The following is a 25,720-nucleotide window of genomic DNA, read 5'->3' as shown; positions in this document are numbered from 1 at the left end:
TATATAATTATTAATAAATGGTGCAACAAATTTATAATATAATGGTTGCCGAATATTTCTATCTAAAAGATAGGCAATTCTGTATTAGGTAAATAAATCAATTCATTTATTCCTACATACATATGTATATGAATTGATACATTAAATTGTAAAATACATACATTTTTACAATGTATGTATGTATATGCGATGATAATATAAATTTATAGTTTATAGTATTCCCTAACAAATTTGCAATAAGTTGTAATTATTTTAAATATTTAGTTTTAAGATCAAAATTTAAGGTTTCAATTTCGTTCTTCGAATAAATTCTGTTTCTGATTTTCTAATTAGACTTTTAAAATATTCTGTGTGTCTTTTCAGCTCAATCGTATATAAGATATTGTATTAAACCTATATATAGCTATAAAATTTATTATATGTAGTTGTAAATTTTAGAAATGCAAGAAGTTTTTAAAGAAAAAAAAAATATTAGAAATAGAATAATAAAAAAAAATTATCGTTTTGGTTTTAATTTCACGTTTTTTCAATTATAGAATATAGAAAAGTAATTGGGAAATTTGTTTTTTGTTTTTTTTGAAGAAAATTTAAAATACATATATTTTTAATACTTTTATGTTGATTATGTTTTCTTTTGTTAAATAATCATTTCAGTTATTTAAATTTTTAATTTACCCAATACAGTATTGCAGTCCAGCCTTCCATGGTAATGCACTGAAATACTGTTAACATAGCAAACCCAATATTATCGAAACTGGTTATCCCTGAATTGGGTCCATCCCATTTTTCCAAACACATACTATTTGTAAAATTACATAAATATGCTGATGTATTCTGTTTTGGAAAATCATCGGCATTACATGGTGTTTCCATTTCACCTTCTTTAACAATAAGATCTAAAAATATATGTATAATTTAATGTCGGTTTCTATATATTGAATTAATTTTAATAATTTTTTTTTACTTACTAGGATTTTCTAAACTATAGCATGTTTTATGTAAAGCTCCAGAATAAAATTCGAGTCCTATAATAGCAAATATGATAATTGCGAATAACACTAACAGTCCAATTTGAAGCAAAGGCGCCATGGCTTTAATAATTGATTTAAGAACTACTTGTAAACCTGAAATAGGATTATAATTTTTTTGAGTAAAATTATAAAATTTACATTATAATTTTTGATAACTTGAGAGAACATATGTATATAAATTGTATTTAAAAGAAAAACGAATATTCAGAAAAAAATAATAATGATTTTCTTTCAATACGTTTTTCAATTAAACTAAGTTATTATAAAATATATTTAATTCTAAAAACAAAAATGCTATTAGCAATACTTTTAAATTTTTCAACAAAATCATTTTCATTATATATTTTTAATGAACAATTTTTATAGAAAACATTAAGTATTAAAAATTTTTTTGATAGCAAATTTTGATTGCTCATTATTTATTTTAATAACTATTATAATTAATTAAAGTAGGCAAAACAAATAATTTACTTTAATTTTACAAAATAAATTTTAATGTAAATGTTTTTTATTCAAACTATTAAAATTAATTTTAATCTAATACTATTTTTCTAATACTAGAATTTTTCTATTTTGTTTTATTTTTATTTTTTTAATTCTACTCACTAGGAATTCCAGAAACTAATTTTAAAGGCCGCAGAACACGGATGGCCCTTAATGTTCTTAGATCTACCTCCGGACCTTCTGGTCCACTATGCACTCCCATTGTGACAAATCTGATTATTTTATAATTAATTACGATTTTAAATGAATATAATATAAAACGATTTATAGCAATAAAAATAAATTGATTTTTTTTTAAATGAAAATATAATTTCTAATAAAATAAAATGAAATGAAAAAAAATCTACATTTTGATAACAAATAAAATATGAATGAATACTAATTTAAAATTCTAATACTAAAAAGTTAATGACATTATTTGACATTGTTTTGATTTGGCATTATTCAATAATATTGTAGAAGTGGCCACACGGACAAAAGAAAAAAGTGAGAAATTAATTTTGCATTTTCAGAGACATTTGCATTTTCTTGTTATTGAAATATAGATGTCACTAAACGATTATAGTTTACATTTAGGCTATTTTCCTGGTATTTTTGAATGATATGACTAATTTCAACCATAATTATAATTATCAATATTAATTAATTATGATGAATACATTTTATCAAAAATTAAAGGAAAAATTGAATTTTTCATAATACACATAATGTATATTAAGCAAAAGTTGGGAAAAAACGTAGTTTAGATTTATTAAGAGAAAAATTGAAGTCAATGAAACTAACATTGCACGATTACCGAAAGTATTGCAATGCTAAATTTTCGATGTAATATTAATTTTAATATTAATTGTAATATTTTCTAAAATTATTGACTTTAAATTAATTACATTTTATACGAGTAAAATAGGAATATCAAATATGTCAAAATTTGAACTAAAAAATACTTGTATTTATACGACAACTTTTGCATCAATGCTTGACATTAATTTTGTGGTTGAAACACATGTATGTCATCTATTGATGCAAAACTCATCGTGTAAACACGGCTAATGCTAAACTATATATTGAAATTTTAGTTTCAAGAGTATTAAAAGTTTTAGTGATTAAAATAATATGTAATAAAAAATTCTAAAAACTATTAGTTATTTTTTATCCTAAGAAACTAATGTTTATTTTTTTTTTGTTTTTTTTTGAGTTTAAAGAGCAATATTATCACATTTAGCTTTAGATATTAAAATACTGAATAGATTTTTTGTGCCATTATAAATTTAATAAATTTACACTGCCAATTTATCAATTCACTTGAGATAGAATGGAGAATTCTAACAAAACGGTTGGTATATAGTTTATATGATTTTTTTTTAATAGATTTTCTTTATACAAAACAAATATTATGTAAATTTTTATACAATTCAATATACATTTTAGGCCAAAATTTTGCGTGAATTATTGTATACAGAGATTTATTTAATTCTACCCAATTATATGAAAGAGGCAAAATTGTAAATTATGGTATAGTCATTTATTTACATACATATAAAAAGTATATTAATTGCACACCCATTGCAAAATTGATTAAGCAATTCAAATATTCTGATTTTTGAAAATAATTCAATTAAAATTTAATAAAAGAAATGGTTTAATGTTCAATATGGTTGTGGATCGTTTTACAAAATAAATAATAAAATTATGCGTTCTATTCGATTATCTATGGGCTATTTCTATATGAACAAAAATTCTCTATATGATGAGAAAGAAAAGTCTTTTCTATATAATTTTAATCTACATAATATATTTACATTATAAGAATTTTATTTAATTGAAAAGAAATTATCATTCTATAACATATGATTTTCAAATAATGTAGAAAAAATAAAAACTATAATGTAAAAATAATTCAAATGATAATATTTACTATTTGTGTATATACACATATGGTGCACATGTACAGTAAAAATTTATAACTAAAGAAAATATATTTAAAACAAGATAATGTTGTTTGAACGAAAAATAAAAATGGTTGTCTGTCTGGCTCTCCATTTTGTAAAATTTTATATTTCGAATAATAAATTATACCTGTATTGTGTACTTGTACTAAATTAAATTAAAAAAAAGAATCAAAATAAAAATCAAAACCATAGGAAAATCTAACTATGTATATAAGTTTTTCTTTCTTTATATTTTTCTATATAAATTGAAGTTATACCATTAAAATATTAATGATTTATATATAGTTTTAAACTACATTTATAAATGCTATACATCTTTCTTTATTTGTAGCACTAATGAATATAACTTTAAAATTGATTCGTCATTAAAAATTTCTAGAATTTAATTTGGTCATTCCCTTGAAGTTTCGGTTGAAATTTATGTAAAATAAATTTCTGACAAAATTTTTTTCGAATTTGTTTGTGGAAAGAAAAGATTTAAAATCTTTTAGCGTACATCTACTATTATAAAATGTTTATATGGTAAATATAGCTATCTATAATAGCTTATTCTAATTTTGACATTAATATATAAAGTAATATGTATATAATATATTTCTAAATAATTTCAATTTCTAATTTGAAATAAATTATTTATGAATATTTATGTATATATATATATATAAAATTAAAAATCTCTCAAAATCTCTAATATCTATAATATATATTTATAATATTTTTTAACACATACATAATTTGAGAGTTTTTAATTTATATAGAAACCTAAGATTTTTAAAGACACTCTTTTTATTTATACATTTTGACAGTCTTACTTGGAATTTTTGAAACTAGTTTAAGTGGTCTAAGAACACGAAATGATCTTAACATTCGAAGATCAACGTCAACTTTAGCCTCAGCGAACACTGTCATTGAACTTTAGATTTTTTTTTTTTAAATATAAAATAAAAAAAAATTTGGATAAATTTTTTTTTTTTGCATTAAGATATTAATATGCAAAAATAAATTTAATTATTAAAATAAAAGATTTAAATAAATTTTACTTATTTTTTTTTTTGAAAAAATCATAAAAAATTTAAAAAAATAAAAAAGAGAAAAAATAATATAAATTGTGATTGCAAGTATAAAAATTTTAATTAACATTCAAGATTTTATTTTTTTTTTTTCTTTTCTAAATATTTAAAAATTTATATATATACGTATGTATATGTAATAATTACCCAGTCACAACAACAAAAAAATCCATTATATTCCATATATTGCGCAGATACGAGTGTTTATGTAGGACAAATCCTAAGGCTAATATTTTTAGCGACGCTTCTACACAGAAAATTGCTAGAAAATAGACTTCCGTTTTTTCCTTAAATTATAAAAAAATTTATGAAAATAAATATTAAGCAATTTTATTTTTCAAAATTATTAATAAAAAATTTTTACCAGTTTCTGCGCTAAAACTGTTTTATCACCAGCAGGAAGATGTTCTTCTAAAGCTAAAACGACACAATTTGCTATGATTGTCAACAATACGGCATATTCAAAAGGTGGCCATTCTATTATAAATTTTGTATATCTTCTAATAATATTTGTTTCTGTAAGTATAAAAAGTGATGTCGGCCCACTACCAGGTGGTGCCTCTTGTTTTTTGGGGCCACCCATTGCAGTGTAACGTTATTTATTCGTTCCAATCGCGAATGAACTTAATTTTAATATGTTGTTAACCTTAAAAATAAATTCAAATAATAAAAAAAATAAAAAATTTATTTATATATTTATTATATTTATTTAATTTATAATATTTATTTATTTATAATTAAATTATATTTATTTAATTTATAATATTTATTTATTTATAATTAAATTATATTTATTTAATTTATAATATTTATTTATTTATATATTATATTTAGATAAAAATATTTATTATAGAAATTTATGAAATTTGAAATAAAATAACAGGCTGTATATATATATATATATTTTTATATATTAGCTACATAAGAGTAATTGTTTCTTAAAATCTTATAGTTGCTTATCAACTTTTTAGATGTTATTTTTGCCCGTACGGATCAATTTCGTAAATTTTAATGCAAAGAAAAAACGATCTTTGATATACAGACATGTTTACCAATATTTGTCACTCATTAAGTACATACTATAAATAATTACTATATTTGTCACTCATTAAGTACATAGTGTTGAAAATTGGCTCATATGAACATTGAGATCTATAGTTAATTAAATAATTGAAATATAGTTAATCTTTATCACTTTACTAACTAGAATTTTGCATCAAAGGAGTGTACTATTGTCTGGGCACCGTTCTAAAATAATTTTTTTGAAATTTTTTAAATTATTATGATAACTATTCTTGTGATAATTTCTATAACAATTTAATCAAAAATTAGAAAATTCTAGGCTATGGTGGTCAAACTTAACGCGAACAATTCTATAAACAAAGCTACCATAATATGTAAAACTATTATCAATATAAATTTATTTGACAGTTCCCATTTAAGTCCTATTATTTCACACCGGCTAGCACAGATTTGCTTATATCAGCTCTGTCTTTCGGTTTTAGCTAATCAAATTTGAATATATTATTAATTTTTATTTTTTGTTAGAAATTATTTAATTAAATTAGGCCTTAATATTTTTCTCTTTTTTTATTCATTTTAAAATTAATTATTTTACATATATATGAGAGGAATGTGTCAAATAAAATTGACCACATTTATTTAATACAAAACGAAACATGTGCTTTTTAGTACTGCAACTGTTAGGAAAATTAAACTGTTTAAAATTTTTTTTTTTCATTTACAAATTAATTACAGACCTTTATGAATATTATGCATAATAACACTCTCGATATCTTTCTATTACTTAATTTCAAAAATGTTTATTTAATAATTTTAAATTTAATAGAATATAATACGTTATGTATGCAATACTGTAATATATTCACTTTAAAATAGATCAAACATTACTATGGCCTATTATTAAAGAAAAAAAAATACAACAAAGCCCAAATGAAAATCATTGGAAAACTGCAATTTTCCAAACTGCATTTTTCTTTTCGTATTTATTTCTTTCTCGAAATCTATATTTTGAAAATAGAAAAAATGTAAAATTTAAAATTTATTATTTAATTTCAACAAAATCTATATTATTAAAAGAAATCCCACTTTTTCTATATTTTATTTTTAAAAAATTACTAAAAAAAAAAATATTGTTATTCACATTCACAAATATTGCAATTCTAAAATGTAAAAGAGTCAACAATGAATTGAAAGAAAAATCAAATATAAAAAAAAATTAAAGAAAAAAAAAAGGAGAATAGAAAAAAAATGTGATTTTTTTTTTTCTTCACATTGCTGAATCATAAAAATTACCCTTTAAAGTTTAAAGACCTAATTTTTATTTTATTTTTATTCTTCTTTTTCTTATTATTTTTTAAATTGTTTTTTTTTTCTTTTTATTATTATTCTCGTTTTTTTTTTAAAAGGATATGTGAAATATTTTTGGACAAACACCTAGTACACAATCCAAGTTTTTTATATATATATATATATATGTTATATATATATATATATGTTATATATATGTATATATGCAGATATATTCGCATATTAAATTCATATATGCATTAAATAAATTTTATGCTCGAATATATTATGTATATACACACATATGTACTTACTCAGAATATATTCTGAGTAAGTAAAATTACATACATTATTTCTTATATTCATTTTGTATAACCTCGCGCTCTAAATATTGAATAAAACAATAAAAAAATATATATATGCATATATACATATATATTTGCTATATATATATATATATATATATATATATAATATATAAAAGAGGAAAAGAGGGAAAATGAATTGAAATATTTTATTTCACGCATTGTGAATAAATTTAAAAAAATTGAAAGACTGCATATAACACAATTTTTCCTTTCTTTTTTTTGTTTAATAGGATAACATTGTACATACCACCTAGGATTATAATATGTTTTCTTAATAAACCAAAATTACATACATTTTATTATTGTAGGACAATATAATTAAATTTAAATTTTTCCTTATTCCGGTATACGGTATATTGTTATATTATACTTCTACTTTTTATAATAACTGCTTTTCTTTTTTTTTACTATAATTATGTATTTTAATTGTTTTTAAGATTAGAATAATAATTTTTATAAATAAAAAATAGCCATCAGTTAAAGTAGAATAATTGAGAATTAATTAACAATCCTATAAGTATGCAATATTTTAGAATTTAATTTGTACGGTTGTTCTTACATATTAATGAATTGTTTGAAATGTTGTTAAAAATAATACGGTTTAAGGATAATAATTTAATTTTATTTCTTCAATTTACCGTATTATTTAATTAACATTTTGTTTCAAATTTCACTTTCCATAAAATGGGTCTTAATGTAGTTATTATACTCGTGTTTAAAAACTATAAAATCTTAAAAAATCACTTACCGTCATATAAGATATCTACTGCTTTTCTATGTACAACTTCGTTATTAGTTATTGCAAAAATTATTAAGTATATATATATACATATAATTAAGGATAATAATAATAAAATATTCTTAATTTAAATTTAAGAAAAAAAAATTAAATTTTGAATTTTTATTAATTTTTTTTTTTAGATTTTTTAATATTTATTATTTTTCTTTTCTTTTTAAATAATTTATCTATACTTTTTTATTATTTTAAATTAAATATTTTATCTATTTATGTATATATATATATATATATATATATACATGTAATATTTTTTTTTTAATTTTTTGCTTTAAATTAATTAAATTTTATTATTCTAGATGTAAGTGTGTGTTTGTATGTATAGATGTGTAGAGGGATGTATATGTTAGTATGTATGAATTCAAAAAAAAAAAAAAAAAATGTTCATACAATTTTTTGTTATTGAAGATTTTCAACCATTTTTTTTATATTTTTTATGTGTTTTTTATGATTAAAATTTTTTAAATTTGTTATTTTTTTTTTATTTTATTTGTTTGCTATTTGGATTTTTGCTATTTTATTGGATTATAATTATATTATATTTCACGTATTATATTTTTTTTCTTCTTTTTCTTCTTCTTCTTTTTCGTTATTTTATACTCCGATATCGTGTACGTCAAATAACCATAGACGATGTCGTTTTCATATTGCAATTTATGAAATTTTCTCCTTTATTTTTTTGAATACTTAATAATTCTGCTATTTTTCCTTTTATTGTAAATTTGAAATCTTTCGGTATCATATATAGTTATATATTTATATACATATATAATTTATATATTTGTTAATTCTATTATTTTTTTTTAATGCTATATTTTATATTTTGCAATATATTTTAAATTAATTTCGAAATATTTGTTTCTCCTATACTATAATAATATGCTATATACTATATACATTTTTGGTTTTGAAGTTTTGAAAAAAAAATTAAAGTTGAAATTTTTTTCGAAGAACTTTTGATAAAAAGAAAAATTGTTTTTTTTTTTTAAAAAACCAAAAGAAAAAAAAATTAGTAGTTTATTTATTTTTGAATAATTTGTATAATTTGTATTTTGATTTTGGAAAATTAGATAAAATTTTCCTATTTCATTTTTTAAGGAGAAAAAAAAATGAACTTAAAAAAAAATTGAACCTTTTTTTTTTCTTATAATATGTACATATACTACACATATACATATATATATCGATGAATATTAAATACTTTTTTTTTCTTTGACTATACAAATTTCTATTTTTCTCTTCTTTTCTTTTTATTATTTACAGTACATTATTATAATTTTTAAATATATTCACTAAATAACAAACATAATATATAAATTTTATTTTACTAAATATATTTGAATTTTTATTAAATTTTTACAATTGTATAAAATTATTTTTTACTTAATAAAATTTTTTTATAACTTTTTTTTTTTGCTAATATATAATTTTTTCAGTACAAGTTTCGACTATATTGACATATACTATGAAAAAATAAAAGCTTACAAAATTGGTATATAAGGGCAGTAAGGAAAAAAAAAAACAAAAAAAAAGTTACGCTGCGCAACTGTAGGATGTAAACCCGCGCAAAGAATTTTTTTTTTTTTTTTTTGTAAAAAAGTTTATTTTAAGCTTTTTTTTTTCAATCTGTCAAATTGTAGTATTAACATATTATAAAATCTATCAAAAAATTTGAAAGTTTAAAAAAAAACTGTTTTATATGTATATTTTTGTATAACACAAAAACAAAAAGCATACATAATATATGAAAGTAATGCATATAATAATGAATGTAACTTATTATTATACAGGATAAACATAAATGTATTTAAAGTATAAATAAATAAATAATAGAAAAAACTATATTGTAATTAACGGTATAATTGTAAACAAGAATTTTGAATTCTATTTATGCATTTTAAGGGGATTGTAATATATATAAGAGTTGAATAATTATTTTTCCATTTCTTATACATTAAAAATTATACAATTGCATTCTTGAATTCAAAAAATTTTATTTATTTATTTAATACTTTTAAAATTTCACTTGAAATTTCAATCTTCTTATTCGATCTTATACGATTGCAATTTTTCATTGAATGACGAAAATTATTTTAAATAAATTTTAGGCCGTAATAATTTTGTATTTCTTCCTTTTTAATCGCCGAGTGAGAAGAAAATGTACGTTATTCATAAATATACGAAATTTTTCTCACCCCATTTAGTCACAGTTTTATTACAGAAGATTCGAAATTCGACCAATATTTTAAAATATTTACTGGTATTTTAACAGACAAAAATGAGAAAGTTGAATTGAAAAATAGCAAATATAATTTGAGAGTAACAAAATCAAGTTGGGTGGAAGAAGGAAATATGAAATCATGCTATTATAGAAACTATCATGAAATACAAAATCATGCTATTATAGTTTATGTTAAAATGCCATAATTAAACCTCTGATTTGGGTTTTCATATATTAAAATTTAATAAAAAATATTATGTGGTACACAAAATGTAATTCTAACAAAAAAGAATGAATGATCAATTCTATTGCAATTTAAAATTAAGTAAATTTTTCATTTCCCTTATTAATTCAATAAAAGATATTTAAAATTTTACTTCTTTTATTTTGTATTTTTTAAACTATAAAGAATCTATAAATTTGAATTTTAATATGAGCTGATATAATCTATTCATTGTTCACAGCTGATACATCCAATTTGTTTTAGTTTAGAAATTTATGTTTAAGTTTAGTTCAGTAAATTACATCCTTAACTAAATAATTATATTAATGTAATGTAATTTAACTCAAATTTAAATTTTAAAAATCACTTTAATCTTGTAAATTAATCTATTATTAAAAGCAATATACAAAAAAATTATAAATATACATAATAAATTAAGCTTGAAACACACAGATTAAAATTAAATTTTATTCAGCACTTTAGTTTATCAAATATTAACAAGATGATATACTTAAGATTCATTCTGCATTAAATAATTTCATATTGTTACTAATAAATCTGGAACAAAAAAAAAAACATTTCAAACTTAAATAAAATTTTAAACAATATCCCTATTATAAACTTGAATTGTAAACACAATATAAGACAATCTATTTAAAAAAAAAAAAATCAAAGCATAATCCAAAATTCAACTTACATAGGACAAAACATAAAAACTAAAAAAGTATGCGCATGTATTTTATAACGTGGTGTATAAATTAATGATTACAACACACACATTTTTTGTAATAGAAAAACTAAAGAAAACAAAAACAAGAATAAAACTAAAAAGTTTTCATGATAATTTCATAAATTTTCTACATATTTTCAAATTTCCTTGTAAATAGCATAATACATAGCTATATTCTGTACATATTATATGGGAAGGTATAAAAACTCCGAAATATATGCAAAAGAAAATACAATATGAATTTAATAATTATTTCATCCCCCTTTATGTTTTTTGAATATTTTATTACATATTGGTATAACAAAACAAAAGTTTTTCTATTTTATCATTTGAATTTGATTTTTCATCAAGGAAATTATTTTCTATTTAATAACATTGAAACTATATATATATTCAAGTATTATTTTATACACCATGAATTTTAATGAAAACGATAAATTAATGATTGTAAAAGGTAAAAAAAAAATAAAACAGAAAATATAATATGATGTATTGTACATGTGAAAATTAAAGGGGGAAAATTCGGAAGAATTTCATTACTATTTTTTATTCTTAATTTTTTTCTTGATAGGTTAAAAAAAAAAAAGAGGTTAATATATACAAAAATATTGACCATTTAGGTTAATGCAGTAAATGTTAACATTTTGTGTTGAATTTCTTTTAAAATATATATATGTATATATATTTTCAATTTGTTTTAGTACATAAATATCTTATAAATGGTATGACATATAAAAGTTTAGATAAAAATTATTCAAGAGTTGAAAAGCTTTATTTTTTTCCTTATTTCTCGAAAATTGGGCCCTTAATTACATATAACAGAGTGGTTTCTTTTTAGTCCTATTCGAAATTAATATCATAATAATATGAAATAATTTCAAATAGGATTTATAAAAATGAGAAAATAATTTAAATTTAATGGAAATTCATTAATGAAAATGAATGATAAATAATAAATGATGAAAGAATTTATATATGTAATTATATACAATATTTAATAATTATTTTAAATGAATATATATAAGAAAAATATTATTTTCTATATATTATGAAATAATTCATATAGGTTATAATATATAGGTCAATATAACAAACGAATTTTATTATGACAATATTGTTGTAGATAAGGTATTTAGGTATTATGGTGTGCATTTAAGATAATAGAATTTTTATATTTTAGAATTATTTGAAAATTCTTAAATAATTATTTAAGATTTGTAAAAATAGAAAAAAATTTATATGTATTCAGTATGTTAAATCATTTTAATTCATTTTCTTAAAATATCCAATTTAAATTTAGGCAATTACAGTTTTAGTCTATTGAATTTTTGAAATTGTATCAAATTTTATTAATATAGGAAAATTTCTCTAAGGTGATCATCAAACAAAAAAAAAATAAATTTTTTTCTATCAAGAAGTTTAAATTAATATTGAATTATTTTATAACATTAGGAAAAAATTTTATCAAATGAGAAAAGGTAAAACATGTGATCTCGAGAATTTATAACAGATTTTAAGAACATGGCTATTATACTGGGATCATTAAATATTATTATAGGTCTAATATTTGATTTGTGGTAATTCTATATAAGAGCAAGCTTTGTTTAAATTTTGAAAATATTTATTTAACTAGGTTCTCTTACATTCTGACAGTCTACATGGTATTTTTCTTAAATAAGAAAATTTTATCAAAAGGGAAAATCCAAATAGATCTGAATAAAATAAATAAAATTGATTTTTATTTTATATTGTATATTATTCCCAAACCAAGAACAGGCATAAATCCATAATATAATAATTATTTTAACATTATTCACCAGAGTCATTGTTAATTTCATCCTAAATTTATTCAAATTTTACTCTTTTCTATTGGAAAATAAAACAAAAGATTAACGAGATTTATTTTTTAGTTAATTTTGTCGTTTTTCTTTATTTTTTTTTCTTATTTATTTATTAGAATTTCTTTTTATTTGGTATTATCTTTTTTTTTTATTTTAAATAAGTTTTAATTAATTTTAATTAAAACTAAATCAATATAACAGTATTTTTACTCTTTGTTTTTCTTTTATTTAGTTAATTTTTCTCTTTTTCTATATAGAAATTAAGTTATTGCTAAAAGTGTTTTTTTATTTTTTTGTTTTTTTGTTTTCAACTACCTACGTCATTGTTGTATTTTGAGTTCATGATTTGATTTTACCATTTGAAATTTAAATATTTTATGAGTTTTATTTTTTATTTATAATTTAATTATATTTCATTCATATAGTAGATTTAAATATCAGATATACATCATCATAGCTATTTTAATAATTATTCCTTTAAAATATTTTCTCAAAAATAATAATAATAATATAAATATAATTATGAGTTATAAATCGGCTCTCTCGTTAACTAACCATATAGCTGGTACCCATTGTGGTTCACGTTCTAATGAATTTATTTCAGCTAATAACTGATGATAGGCTTTTTCTGTATCATTATTTATGATAATCATATCGAATAAATGTCCCCAACGAGCTTCCATGTCACGAGCAGTTGCTATTATATCTTTTAAATTTTCCTCCTTTGTTTTTGTTTAATTCATAAAATATAAAAAATACGGAGATATAGATCATATAAAACAAAATGTTATAAATAAAATATAAAATAAAAGAATTACTTTTCCAGAATCACCCATTCCAAGTGTTTTTTGACGTAATTTTTCTAAACTTGGTGGTGCAACAAAAACTACATACGGTTTAATATCGGAAGCCCTCAGTAGTTTTAAACTTTGTGGATGAAGATTCAAAACACATATTTTACCATCAGTGATAACTTTTCGTATCGCTTCCAAAGATGTACCTAAATTTCAATTAAAATTTATTTCAGATTTTATTTTATTTATTAAATTATATATATGTATAATGTACCATAATATGCTTTTTCATATTCTCCATGCTCAACGAACCGACGGGCTAAAATATCTGCTTCAAATTGTTCTTTTGTTATGAAATGATAATCCTGTCCAGGAACTTCACCATCCCTACGCATTCTTGATGTGTCTATATAATTAAATTGAAAATAAATTTATATTTAGTATTTGAATAATTATAAAATTAATGTAATAATTATACGTGGGATTGCTGCTGCAAAACGTTCTGAGTCTGACATTAATCTTTGTCTTAATTCATGCCTTCCAATATTTGGTGGGCCAATTAATACGATGGGACGTTTTTTTAAACTGTTAGGATAATAAAGAGCAACTTCTTCATAAGTTAAAATTTCTTCTTCATCTGATTCATCAGATGTGGCAACAGATCGGAACGAATGGCTAAAATAACGACAATTCATTATTTATTAAATTTTTATATATGTATTGCCATCTTCATGCTTAACATACCCGCTTTCTGTTCCTTTTCTTCTACGTTTTTTTCCTTTTCGTGCGCATAACATTCCACTACCTTTATTATTGTCTTTGGCTTTTAATCGTGCCATTGCTGCCTCCTCTGCTATCGCTAATTTCATAGTTTCACGTTGATGTTGAAATGATTGACTCGGAATCAAACCAGCCAAATTTTGATCTTCTTCACCTTCGCGATATGCTTGCCACCAATTTGGATCGTCACGTGAAATAACATGTAAAACATCACCCTTTTGAAAACTTAGACCCAATTCACGACATGGTATGTATAAGTCATCTCCAGGATCATAATCGAAATGTGCTCTTACATGTAAAATAGTTGATTCACGACCACCACCTTTCAACGATGAGCTCGCCGGTATAATTAAAAATGTTAATGTTCCCGTCATAGCACCAAGTAAGTTACATACTTCATTAACAGTTTTACGACGCATTTTAATATTGTTAACCTCTAAAATTTCATCACCTTCATGTAAAAGACCAGATTTTTCGGCAACACCACCTCGAACTATTCTTGCGATAACAACGGCATCACCTTCGTTTCGAACTGTTGCTCCTAAAGGTTCTGATGATTTCTCTATATGTATCAATCTTACTAAATTTTGCGATGTGTCGTTGGTGTATTGTTTATTTGGGTCTTGTAATCCGCTTTGACATAGACCTTGTTCAGGTTGTTGTTGCAAATTCAATTGGGTATTGTTGTTATTAATAACGCAGGGTTTCGAAATCGAATTTGAGTGCATTGAGTGAACTATTGGATAATTTTGATTTTGTTGCTTATTTAAAGCTTCTTTTAAATTTTTATTAAAAACTAATTGTTGGTGTTGTTGTTGCTGTTGTTGATGTTGTTGCAATTGATGCTGTTTTTCCAAATCAATTTCACATATAACTAAATTGGCTGTCTCAGCAATTTTGTCATGCGCTAAAAATAGGCCTTCCATTTCGTGGCTTGTAAGTAAATTTGCTAATTCGATAGCATGCATTGAGTTACATTGACTCAACTGTTCAGTAACATCTTTTGACAATGTTTGGGATTTTGTTGTTACTGGCAAACCATTAATCTGTTGACTAAGTATTTCGGACACAATTTTTCTTACATGAAAGGCTTCTGATATCGAAGGCTCTGATAGTAAACTTAAAGCTGTAAACACTCGATCGGATAACACTGTTAATCTTCTCTTATTCAATTGACTCTTTAATACCTCAGCAGCAGCAGTCAATTTGACAAATCCTTAAAAAAAAACTCAATGAACATTTTGAAAATTTACCAAGCAAAGGAAAATTTACCACTTTCATTAGCATATAAATTATCATCAGTAGGAAGAACTAAATTTGAAGTAGGGCCCATTTTCATTCTGCAACGAAAAATTAAAAGATAAAGTTAAAAGATAGTAAAAAATGAAGGCAAACATTTGAATCAAAAAAATATAGCAGGAACTATTACCTGTACGGTTGATATTTAGGAATAACACTTTGATGATCCATAATCATTTTACCATCTATGTTACTCTAAATTTTTTGAAATCATAAAATAAATATTGTTAAATATTAAAAATATCTTATTAATAATAGGGATACTAATAATGGAGATATCTTACTTCTAAATTCCCTGACTGTTGTCTGTTATTTAGCATCAAATCACAGCTGCATTCTAAATTTAAATTTTTATCAGGTTGAAATTCCGTAGTCGCATTAATAGTATTATTGTATATATTGTTTTGCATGCAATTATAACATTTATCAGGTTTACCATTACTGGTACTGCCATTACTCAAACGAATATTATTTAAATTGTGCAAAATTGCCGTTGAATTGTAAACCAAAGTACTATAGTCTTTATTGCCTACAGCGATTTTATTGTTTTGCTGTTGTTGTTGTTGTATAGAAGTGTTTGCAATTGAAGATGGAGGTTGGTGGGGCTGTGAAAGATTATATTGCAATGGTTTCTTTTGTATACCATTTGGTTCATTACTACTAGATCTTTTAAAACTTCTTTGTTGAGCTAAATGTATAGAAGAATCGGTTGCACTTATATCAATTGGAATAGATTGGTTTTCTTTGAAAGAACTCTTTGTACTACTACATGATCTAATTGTCGTTGTTTCATCTTTAAAATTATTTTGAAAATTTGATACGCTATCAATTTCTTGATGTTGCTGTTGTTTAATACAAGGTTTTTGTAAATTATTTACTTGTGGTTGTGGTAAATTACTTGAATTTTTTCTAGATAATGACGATGAAGATGATGTTTGAAAATTATTTTGTTGTGGTTGTTGAATACTAATTTGTGTATTCAAAGTAGTTTTTTCTATAGTTGGAATTTCGGTTTTACAATTATTTTTATTTGCAACTTGATTATTGTTATCATTATGATCATTTTGTGTTAACGCTGACGTTGATATTGTTTCTGTATTTGTTGGTTGTTGTTGCTGCTGTTGCTGTTGTTGTAGTTGCTGTTGTTGTGGTTCAACTGTTAATGTCTTTGGTTGTTGATCAGGCACTTTAGCCTCTTCAGTTGGAATTGTAGCTGAAGATAATGTTGTTGCTGCTAATGATACTGCTGGCGCTATAGCTACCGTTGGATTACTAGCATTTAAATGTGTGCGTTCGAATGATGCCATATAAATTGGTGATACATCTTTTAAGAAACTAAAATCACTAGAAGCTTTTGCGCCTGCTTCTCCAGAACTTTGTTGGTTTAACTAAAATAAATAATTGTTTCGTTTTTATATAAATTTCAAAATTGAAACAAATTTAATCAGGAATATATATTTACTTTAATAGAAAGTAAAGTCATATCAACTGGCGTTACACGTTTTAAAGCTGATAATCGTTGTAATCTTTCGCGAGCTTGTTGTTCAACTGCAATAACGAAAGCATCTTGAACTACACTACCAAGTTCACCAGCTTAAATAAACAAATAAAAATAATATTATAATTGAATGAAATTTTCCAAATTTTAAGTATACCTAATTTGGAATCACTTCTTCGTTTTACTCGTAATTTTATCATACATGATTGTATACACTATGTTTTTAGAAGTAAAAATAAAAATTACAAATTTTTTTAAATTGTCTGATGAAAATTAAATTTAATTAAAATTAAATTAAATTACCTCATGTATGTGTCTTATTACTTCCGCTCTTGGTAAATCTTCTAATTTTCTTTCATTAATATCCAAAATTTCATCGGCAACTTCAAGATTATCCTTCTCAGCTGGTGATCCATACAATTTAATTTTACCATCTTTACCTTGTACCAATATAATAACATAGCCATTCAATTCGACAACCTGTAATTTTTAAAAAGAATTTTTAATAAATAAAAAGTATTTAAATATATAAAATTTTTTTATAAGTATATAAGTTTAAATTTACATAAGTTTTATTTATTAATTTTGAAATTGAAACGAATAAATTATTTTCAATAATAAACACAATGGTGACGTTTAAATGACAATTTTAATAAAATGCAAATTAATTCACAATTTTTATAATTTATAAGTAATTATATTCAACAATCATGTAAATAAATTTAATTTTTAATTAAATAATTCAATATAGCAGGTCTACCCAAAAGAAATTACGGAAAATATTTTAAATCGAGATAACTACTATATACGTACACTCGAGTATGTGCATTATATTATGATGCACATACTCAAGTATATATGAAAATATCAAATACACTTGATTAAATTTATCCTTGTATTTCTTCAAGTCATCTTTAAAATTCTATATACCTTATATCATTTAAAATATAGAATGATAAATTTATACAAACATAATAATTATGTAGATATTTTTGTACCAAATATCCTTTCTTTATCATAACAATAATTTTCCTTTATATATACATATATATTTATATAATTATGTATATAGGTCATATTTATATTTAATTTACATAAATACATACAAATTTATTGTTTTTTTTTTTATTATTAATATCTTGTAATACATATATATGTATGTATATAACTGAATGAATTTGAATTATGTATTGAATACATTTTATACACTCCCTTCAGCAAACCTAAGTTTATAACATACATAATATTCTTTTTTGAATGAAATTTTAAAATGATTGCAGAACTGTTATATTCGTAGGTATATATATAAATACGTATTATGATTTACAATTAAATTATATATATATATATATATAGTATATATATATATATATATATATATTTCAATAATATATGTTTGTATTTGCATAAATGTGTAGTGTAATTATAGTAAGTGTTATATTTTCTATCATTGTTTATATATATACAATTGTTATCATAATATACCTTTAATGTATACGTACATATATTAAACATGCGTTTACATAATGTTATATATATATAAATTTAAGAAAATACACACATCTTATGAATACACTTTTATATAATATTATTATACAATATTGTACATTTCAATACTTGTATACGGTATTGAAATGAAGAAAAAAAATTAGAATTACCTAATAAATAATATAATTAAATTATTAAATTAATTCATTTTCCATAAATCTCTAATAATGTATAAAGCTTACCTTAGATGTTGCTGAAGAAGATGTTTGAGATGTATTGAGCGTTGTTCTAGTTTGCATATTTTCTTTTTTCAATTTTTTTTTTTATAAACTATAATTTCCTAATATATGTATTTTTGTTTTCTAAATTCCTAATAATCATAATCACTAATATATATATATATAAATAATAATAATATTTTTTATTTAAATAAATTTGTTTTACTACATTATTAAACTACACATTTTTTAAAGTTATTATTATAATAAATTCTAATTAAACTGAGCACATTAAAATTAAATTGCATACTTATAGGACTCATCTCATTTTGGTTTTAAGAATTTTTTCTTCTTGTTGATTTACTATAATATTTATGATAGTTTTATTAAAATGAAATTTTTTTTTAAAAAATATAATTATAGTTTTCATTTATTAATTAAATTAATATTTTGAAATCAATATAAAATTCTTTAAAAAAAAAATATTTATTTTCAAGAAAAGAAAAAAAAAGTTCTCATCTATATATTCTTATAATCCTTGCAATACGTATCCTTCCTTCTGACAATCAATTTACAGCATCACAAGATATAAGAAAATTTGTATTTTTTTTTCCTTTTCTTTTTCTTTCTTTCAATAATTTTTTTTTCTCTTTTGCCTTAATTTATTAATTCAAATATTTAAATTCATTTTTATTAAAAAAATATATTTTATAAATTTTATTGTTTTTCATTTTAAATAAAATATAAATTATTATTTTTATTTAATATATTTATATAAAAAATTAGCTTAAACTTTTTTATTTAATAAAAATTTAACGTATATTTTAATAGATTTCTTTTATACTTGTTATAATTATATCATGTATATCAAATAAATTAATTTGATTTTATTAATAAATTTTTAATATCTAATTTTTTTATTTATTTGTATTTATATTTGCCATCTTTAATAAAAAAAATTTTTTATTAAAAAATAAAATAGATTTTTTTTTAAAGAAAAATATGAAGATAAAAAAATAAATTTTGCACAAAAAACTCTCTTTTTTTTAATTTTATATTTTCTTGTAATTGTTATATAGTAGTATAGGATGTTTTGCGCATGCAATAGAAAGTTTTTATGATGTGATTTAATAATATAAGAAAATGACAAAATGGTATGTACCAATTCTATACGTAATATTGTATTGACATTTCCGTAAAATATTATGTCAAAATGTGGTTAGCTAGTTATTTTAAAGACAAAATTTAAAAATAATATTTTATTCTTTCGTAATTGTAAAATTTATTGTATTGTATACGTTTATAATAAATGTTAATGTATTTTAAATGTAAAAAGGCTCACAAAGAGTAAAAAACTAAACAGCACATATAAGGATATATCTTTACACAGTAGATATGGAACAATGTTATCAGGAAGATGCTATCAGGAAGATTTACAGTAGATAAACAAATTTATATGTTTGTACATTTTACATTTGATTGCTTTTAACTTATTTATTATTATAAATAATATGGTAAAATTTTTTAAATCAAATTCTATAATAAAGCTAATTATTTTAATAATTAAATTTCATATTTTCATACAATATTGAAGTAATTTAAAAAAGTAATAAAGTAAATTGGCTTTAAATAGCCTTTTTACAAACCCCGGGCTCGAAAATTGCAGTAATACAGTATTTATTTTATATATTTTTTCATAAAGTTGTCTTAAAACGATGAGGGTGGCCTTAAAACGTTATTTTAAAACTAAATAAAGTATATTAAATCAAACATAAAATAATTACAAAAATGAATTACTTTTTTATAAAAATTATTTATTTTAAGTTCTAATATTTACAAATCTTCCGTGAAATAAACAAAAAATTTAAAGATTTAATTAACTAATAATTTTATATGTATAAGCAATTATTGCATTAAAATACACATTTTAACATTAATAAAATAAATTTAAATTAAAAATTTCCTGTAAAATAATTTAATTTACAAACACAAAATTGGGAATTTTACATATATAATTAGTCCGTATAAACCTTATTAAAATATTATAATTTAAATTATATACAAAATGTACAAATTTATATACAATATATTGTATATTAACTAAATTACATGATGGTATATAAATAATTTTTTAAGTTCTTGTTCCTGGTATTGGTATAAAATTACTTGGATTTCCAATTTTTGGATTATATCTAATAACAACTTTTTCATCACCATCACCTACTTCTAAAAATGAATTAACGTCGGCCAAGAAATAAAAACCATTAACTTTTTCTGGTTTTTTAATTTCTCTAACATTTCCTAAGCCACCAAATGAGCTTTCTAAATCTGCAAGATTTGTTTCTTCTGTTGTTGTTGTTGTTATTCTTGTTGTAGGCGCTTGTGTTGTTGTTGCATCAGCCGTGGAAGATTCTTGTATTGGTGTAACAGTTACAATTTCACTTGCTTGATTTGTTGAACTTTCAAATATGTCAATAGTAGCACCACCATCTGCTCTAATTTTCCTTACTGTTTCAATTAATGCTTCTAATTTTCTTAATGTATCTTCACTACTGCAATTATTAAAATGGAAGAATATATGAAAAACCTATTACCATATAATTAAATAACATTAATAATTTTACATACTTTAAATCTAATGTTGTATCATTATTTTCATCAATTTGCGTTGGTTTTGCATTACATAATTCTAAACCATTCGATAATATAATTACCACAACTATTAAGATGTTCCAATTTAAATATTTTAACCTGAAATAGAATACAATAGTTAATTTAAAATATTTGAAATTCGAATTGATTTAGTGTTATTGTATCATAGTATAACATAACAAATGTATAAAATGTAAACAAATATGAAAAAACAATTTGAAAGTATAGCAATAAATAAAAATATGTAAACTATATAAGAGTTTGGGTTAAGGCTAAATTTCAAAACTGGTTTAAAAATTCAACACAAATATTATATAATTGTGTATAACATTAGTTACACAATTATAATTAAGGTGGTATACTTTTATTTAATTCGTAATAAATCGAAGTTGTAAAAATATTTTCAAAATCGTGTTTAAAAGAAATGTGTTATACGTATTTTTTTTTTGCAAAAATTAAATTATTTATTGATATTTTTTTGTATTTTGTTTTTATTTTTTTTTTACTTGTAATATTCAATTCATCAAAGGTAACAAAAATTTCACTTTCATTACGTGAATCAATTGACGATTTTTATGTTTTATAATACACCAGTATTGAAGTGTTGTGATATAATAACAAATTAAATAACAAAATATGTATGTATGTAAGTATGTATGTATGTTTGTATAAAACTACATGTTTTAAACATTCACTTTCTATATTAGCCATGGTATTAATGTTAACGTAACTACATGAGCATACTTACATACACATATAATTCTGTAGGTATTTGTTTATTTTTGCATTACGGTCAGTAACTGTAATATTTACGAATAAAACAAAAATAAAATCAATGCGTTACAAATAATTGGTGTAGTTAAGGTTTACATTTTTTTACACCTTTCAACCGAAACTTACGAGTATTAATGTAGTAAAGCTTTTATGTTTTTTTTTCTGTTAACTTTAAAAAATAAGAGTAATTTATTTCCTTGATGTTGTTAACAATATTTTGTAAACATTTCTTGTTAAATATTATATACATATATATGTATAACATTTCTTATTAATAAATATAAAAAATTATTATTATTACCAGTTGTTTCTTATATTAAACATATTTTTAATGAAACTCCAATTTTTTTATATTACTTTGATTTAAAATATAAAAATTTTAATTTATAAAAAATTTGTACTGTATTATGTTGTTTACACCTAACGAGTCAAAACTCAACTAAACCTAAAATAGCAATCACACTTTACTTAAACTAACTTATGCATGTATAAATGGAAATAGAGGAAATGCATGTAATGTAAAATAAAAAAATAAACTTATAATTCCGAACTGAATTATTGAAAAAGAAAAATTAACATTATTTTTATACAGTTATTAAAATATGTTAAGAAGGTATACAATATATCTTTACAAAATTATTATTAACAATTAAAGTTATAACAGTATACATACGCATGTATATGTGTATAAAAAGAGTATGTCAATTGCATCAATTATAATTTATTATGATACATATATGTCAATAATGTGCAATTTATTTCACATTGTAAAAATCTCTACTTAAAGATAATTACAGTTAGTTTTTGCTTGTAATGCAGTTTTTAAGGCACTCGTATGTACAAATATTAGCCAAAGGTGCATCTACATTATAGCGAAATTACTATAAAATACATATTGTGGAAACAGCATACAAAAAAATATCATATTACAAATATTATAAAAGTTTTTGCATGAAAACCGCAACCAACTAACCAAAAAACACAACTTATTTCAGTGTTTACACGCGGTTATATTGTTGTTGTAATTCTATATATATTTTTGTTGTAATTGTCTATTGTGCTATTCATTCCTTTTTCTTCTTCTTTGTTTCTCTTACATATTAACTAGAATCTGCATCTTTGCAGATGTTTACTGTTGCATCTTTTCATCCAAATATTTTCTGTTGAACGAATTATCTTTACAATTCTCTATAATGGGATTTCCTATCTTTTTGTTTTGGATTTTATTTGGAGTTCTGAAACTCAGATAGTTTTGACAATCATTTTAGAAAAATAAGTGAAAAATGAGACTACTAGAACGAAAATACTTGCTTTTCTTTCTCATCATAAAAATATTAATTTTTATAGTAGATTGAGCTTCTTTTGATTTTAAAGTTATTCTGGGACAATCTAAAAATGAAAACTCGAGGAGTTGTTTTTCAATTTTGCTCTTAATATGCTTTTTATACTGCCACTCTAAATAATATAAATCTATTTTAATAAAGCACAGCTTTTTTGAATCAAAAAAAAATTTTCATCGAACTTTGGTTATTTTATTTTATATTACCTTCTTTTCTACCACAGCGCGCAAAATAAACTATTGGTCAAATTCACAACTTAATTAGTTTTTGACAAAAAGCAAATACTAAAAAAAAAACAATGATGTAACACAAAAACAACATTCAAAAGCTTTTACCGAAACGTCTGTCAAAATATATACATACATAAGTAAAATTTATGAAATGTGAAAAGAGTTTTGGTTTGGATGTCTTAATTTTCTTACATAATTAAAATTTGCTAGACATTTTGTGTTAGAACGTGTTTAAGTAATATTCTTTAAATTTTTATATCAAATAAAATGACTGAGCCAAAGAAATCGTGTAAATTATGTGAAAAAATGGGCTTGAAACCATTTACAAGGGATAACGTACTTCATCATTATATTCCATTAACTAGGTAAGATTTAAATTATATTATTTATATACAATAGTGTAAAAAAGCCAAAATTAGAGATTTTGTAATAGCTGGAAAGATTTATTATTTGATTCACGAAAATCCCTTTTCCTTCCTCAAAATGGATACTTAACTAGGATTTTTAACCGGTGTGTATTTATAATCAATAATCTATTTTTATAGCATATAATTGTCAATGTTTATATATTGCTGTATGCATATACAATATGCATTTTAATATATTATGTAGAAAATACAAAAGTGTCGATTTATATAATATGTATATCTATATATGTTTATGCATAATCCTACATGGAACTATAAATATACAATGCTATAATAATATTATGTTGATGAATGATGATGTGATGAAATTTATAAATATACCAGAAAAGGTATACATAACATTCATACATAGGTGTTTTAGAATTGAACTCGGTAAATTTTAAATTTTCTATACTTTATATTTATTAAAATATTTCTTAAATTTTGGCTTTTATTGTTGAATAATAAAGCAAATAGAATGTTATTACAAAACTGATGTAAATTATTTCAGTCTTGTTAGCTATGGTGTGTTAGGTATCAATGTCGTAAACCCCAGTTTTGGTGCAAAGTAAGAATTCTAAAATTTCATTATAAAGTACCTATTGAATATGCTTTTCTCGCACAAAATAATTTTAGATTGATTCCAAAAAAAGATGTTACCAACGCATTACTTTTGAGCACAATCTTTGGCACCACATTATATCTTTATAACAGACCTCACATTGGTTCATCATCTTCTCAGAAAAAAGTTGCTTATAGGTATAAAAAAAAATTTCATGTAGAATAAAAAATAATTTGAAATCATTTAATGGGATAAAATATTTTTGTAGCGCTTTGGGAAGTGTACTTTTTAGTTTGGGTTCTGTACTTTTATGGGCCATGATAAGGAGCGGTGTACCTAATGATAATGCAGCACTTGCAACAGTGTTAGGTGTTGGAACTGGAGCTGCTATAGTAAAAATTGGTACAGATTACATAAACGATTGCGATAAATTAGCAAAATAAACTACTAATTAAAATTTTTATTTATATAATGTATATGGACAATATCAAAATTTGCAATAAATAAGATATCACAAAAAAAGTTTATATAAAGTTTTAAATAAAATGATTGGGCCATATTAATTAAATAACGTATATTTGAAATTTTTTAAATAAAGTCACTTATTCTACAATTATCGCATTTTTATATAAAAC

The 25,720-nt window shown here is 21.9% G+C and overlaps 4 protein-coding genes across 22 annotated transcripts in view; 1 reads left to right on the top strand and 3 right to left on the bottom strand.

The window, feature by feature from the left end:
- The window catches only part of LOC129611363 (voltage-dependent calcium channel type A subunit alpha-1), an 83,697-nt gene extending 75,507 nt beyond the window's left edge, over window positions 1-8,190 (bottom strand). For 14 of the 18 annotated variants that reach the window (XM_055524486.1, XM_055524488.1, XM_055524484.1 and 11 more), the window contains exons 1-6: window positions 7,981-8,190; window positions 4,919-5,200; window positions 4,702-4,841; window positions 1,638-1,747; window positions 969-1,124; window positions 676-896 (exon numbers count right to left, since the gene is read on the bottom strand). In XM_055524486.1, the coding sequence (XP_055380461.1) occupies window positions 676-896; window positions 969-1,124; window positions 1,638-1,747; window positions 4,702-4,841; window positions 4,919-5,137 (846 nt within the window). In that variant the 5' untranslated portion in view covers window positions 5,138-5,200; window positions 7,981-8,190. Of the gene's footprint in view, window positions 1-675; window positions 897-968; window positions 1,125-1,637; window positions 1,748-4,296; window positions 4,398-4,701; window positions 4,842-4,918; window positions 5,201-7,980 lie in introns of all 18 variants that reach the window. The other 4 variants (XM_055524472.1, XM_055524483.1, XM_055524478.1 and 1 more) reach the window with 1 other exon arrangement.
- A 5,016-nt stretch (window positions 8,191-13,206) lies between these two features.
- On the bottom strand, window positions 13,207-19,823 carry LOC129611287 (uncharacterized). The gene is made up of 12 exons (XM_055524353.1): window positions 19,145-19,823; window positions 17,718-17,894; window positions 17,572-17,629; window positions 17,379-17,509; window positions 16,201-17,304; window positions 16,047-16,111; window positions 15,890-15,957; window positions 14,582-15,833; window positions 14,316-14,512; window positions 14,112-14,243; window positions 13,862-14,043; window positions 13,207-13,765 (listed from the first exon to the last, which is right to left on the bottom strand). Exons 1-12 carry the CDS (start codon window positions 19,199-19,201, stop codon window positions 13,571-13,573), a joined length of 3,618 nt encoding a protein of 1,205 aa, XP_055380328.1. The 5' UTR covers window positions 19,202-19,823; the 3' UTR covers window positions 13,207-13,570.
- A 1,265-nt stretch (window positions 19,824-21,088) lies between these two features.
- LOC129611428 (uncharacterized) lies at window positions 21,089-22,971 on the bottom strand. Of its 2 annotated transcripts, none has more exons than XM_055524572.1 (3): window positions 22,848-22,971; window positions 21,749-21,871; window positions 21,089-21,672 (listed from the first exon to the last, which is right to left on the bottom strand). In XM_055524572.1, the coding sequence occupies exons 1-3, from the start codon at window positions 22,868-22,870 to the stop codon at window positions 21,252-21,254; spliced, it is 567 nt and encodes a 188-aa protein (XP_055380547.1). In that variant the 5' UTR covers window positions 22,871-22,971; the 3' UTR covers window positions 21,089-21,251. The 2 variants fall into 2 exon arrangements, with proteins under 2 accessions (XP_055380547.1, XP_055380549.1); XM_055524574.1 differs by lacking the exon at window positions 22,848-22,971 and adding an exon at window positions 22,521-22,656.
- A 1,285-nt stretch (window positions 22,972-24,256) lies between these two features.
- On the top strand, window positions 24,257-25,660 carry LOC129611290 (uncharacterized). Its single transcript, XM_055524356.1, has 4 exons — window positions 24,257-24,481; window positions 25,035-25,091; window positions 25,160-25,282; window positions 25,354-25,660. Exons 1-4 carry the CDS (start codon window positions 24,384-24,386, stop codon window positions 25,526-25,528), a joined length of 453 nt encoding a protein of 150 aa, XP_055380331.1. The 5' UTR covers window positions 24,257-24,383; the 3' UTR covers window positions 25,529-25,660.
- The last annotated feature ends 60 nt before the right edge of the window (window positions 25,661-25,720 follow it).

The sequence above is a fragment of the Condylostylus longicornis genome, unplaced genomic scaffold (genome assembly GCF_029603195.1).
Source record: "Condylostylus longicornis isolate FDR11 unplaced genomic scaffold, ASM2960319v2 ptg000049l, whole genome shotgun sequence".
In the NCBI taxonomy this organism is placed as follows: Eukaryota; Metazoa; Arthropoda; class Insecta; order Diptera; family Dolichopodidae; genus Condylostylus; species Condylostylus longicornis.
The sequence above is the reverse complement of the archived record's forward strand: the minus strand, read 5'-3'. Positions and strand labels throughout refer to the sequence as shown.

Excerpts from the sequence above, each read along its gene's own strand:
- LOC129611287 (XM_055524353.1), bottom strand. The coding sequence starts at position 19,201 with ATGCAAACTAGAACAACGCTCAATACATCTCAAACATCTTCTTCAGCA. Across the intron at positions 17,895-19,144 it reads CTTCTTCAGCAACATCTAAG|GTTGTCGAATTGAATGGCTA; the intron begins GTAAGCTTTATA and ends TAAAAATTACAG. Across the intron at positions 16,112-16,200 it reads AACAGTCAGGGAATTTAGAA|AGTAACATAGATGGTAAAAT; the intron begins GTAAGATATCTC and ends CAAAAAATTTAG.
- LOC129611428 (XM_055524572.1), bottom strand. The coding sequence starts at position 22,870 with ATGTTTAATATAAGAAACAACTG. Across the intron at positions 21,872-22,847 it reads TTTAATATAAGAAACAACTG|GTTAAAATATTTAAATTGGA; the intron begins GTAATAATAATA and ends ATTCTATTTCAG. Across the intron at positions 21,673-21,748 it reads GATACAACATTAGATTTAAA|TAGTGAAGATACATTAAGAA; the intron begins GTATGTAAAATT and ends TAATAATTGCAG.
- LOC129611290 (XM_055524356.1), top strand. The coding sequence starts at position 24,384 with ATGACTGAGCCAAAGAAATCGTGTAAATTATGTGAAAAAATGGGCTTG. Across the intron at positions 25,092-25,159 it reads AACCCCAGTTTTGGTGCAAA|ATTGATTCCAAAAAAAGATG; the intron begins GTAAGAATTCTA and ends AAATAATTTTAG. Across the intron at positions 25,283-25,353 it reads CAGAAAAAAGTTGCTTATAG|CGCTTTGGGAAGTGTACTTT; the intron begins GTATAAAAAAAA and ends ATATTTTTGTAG.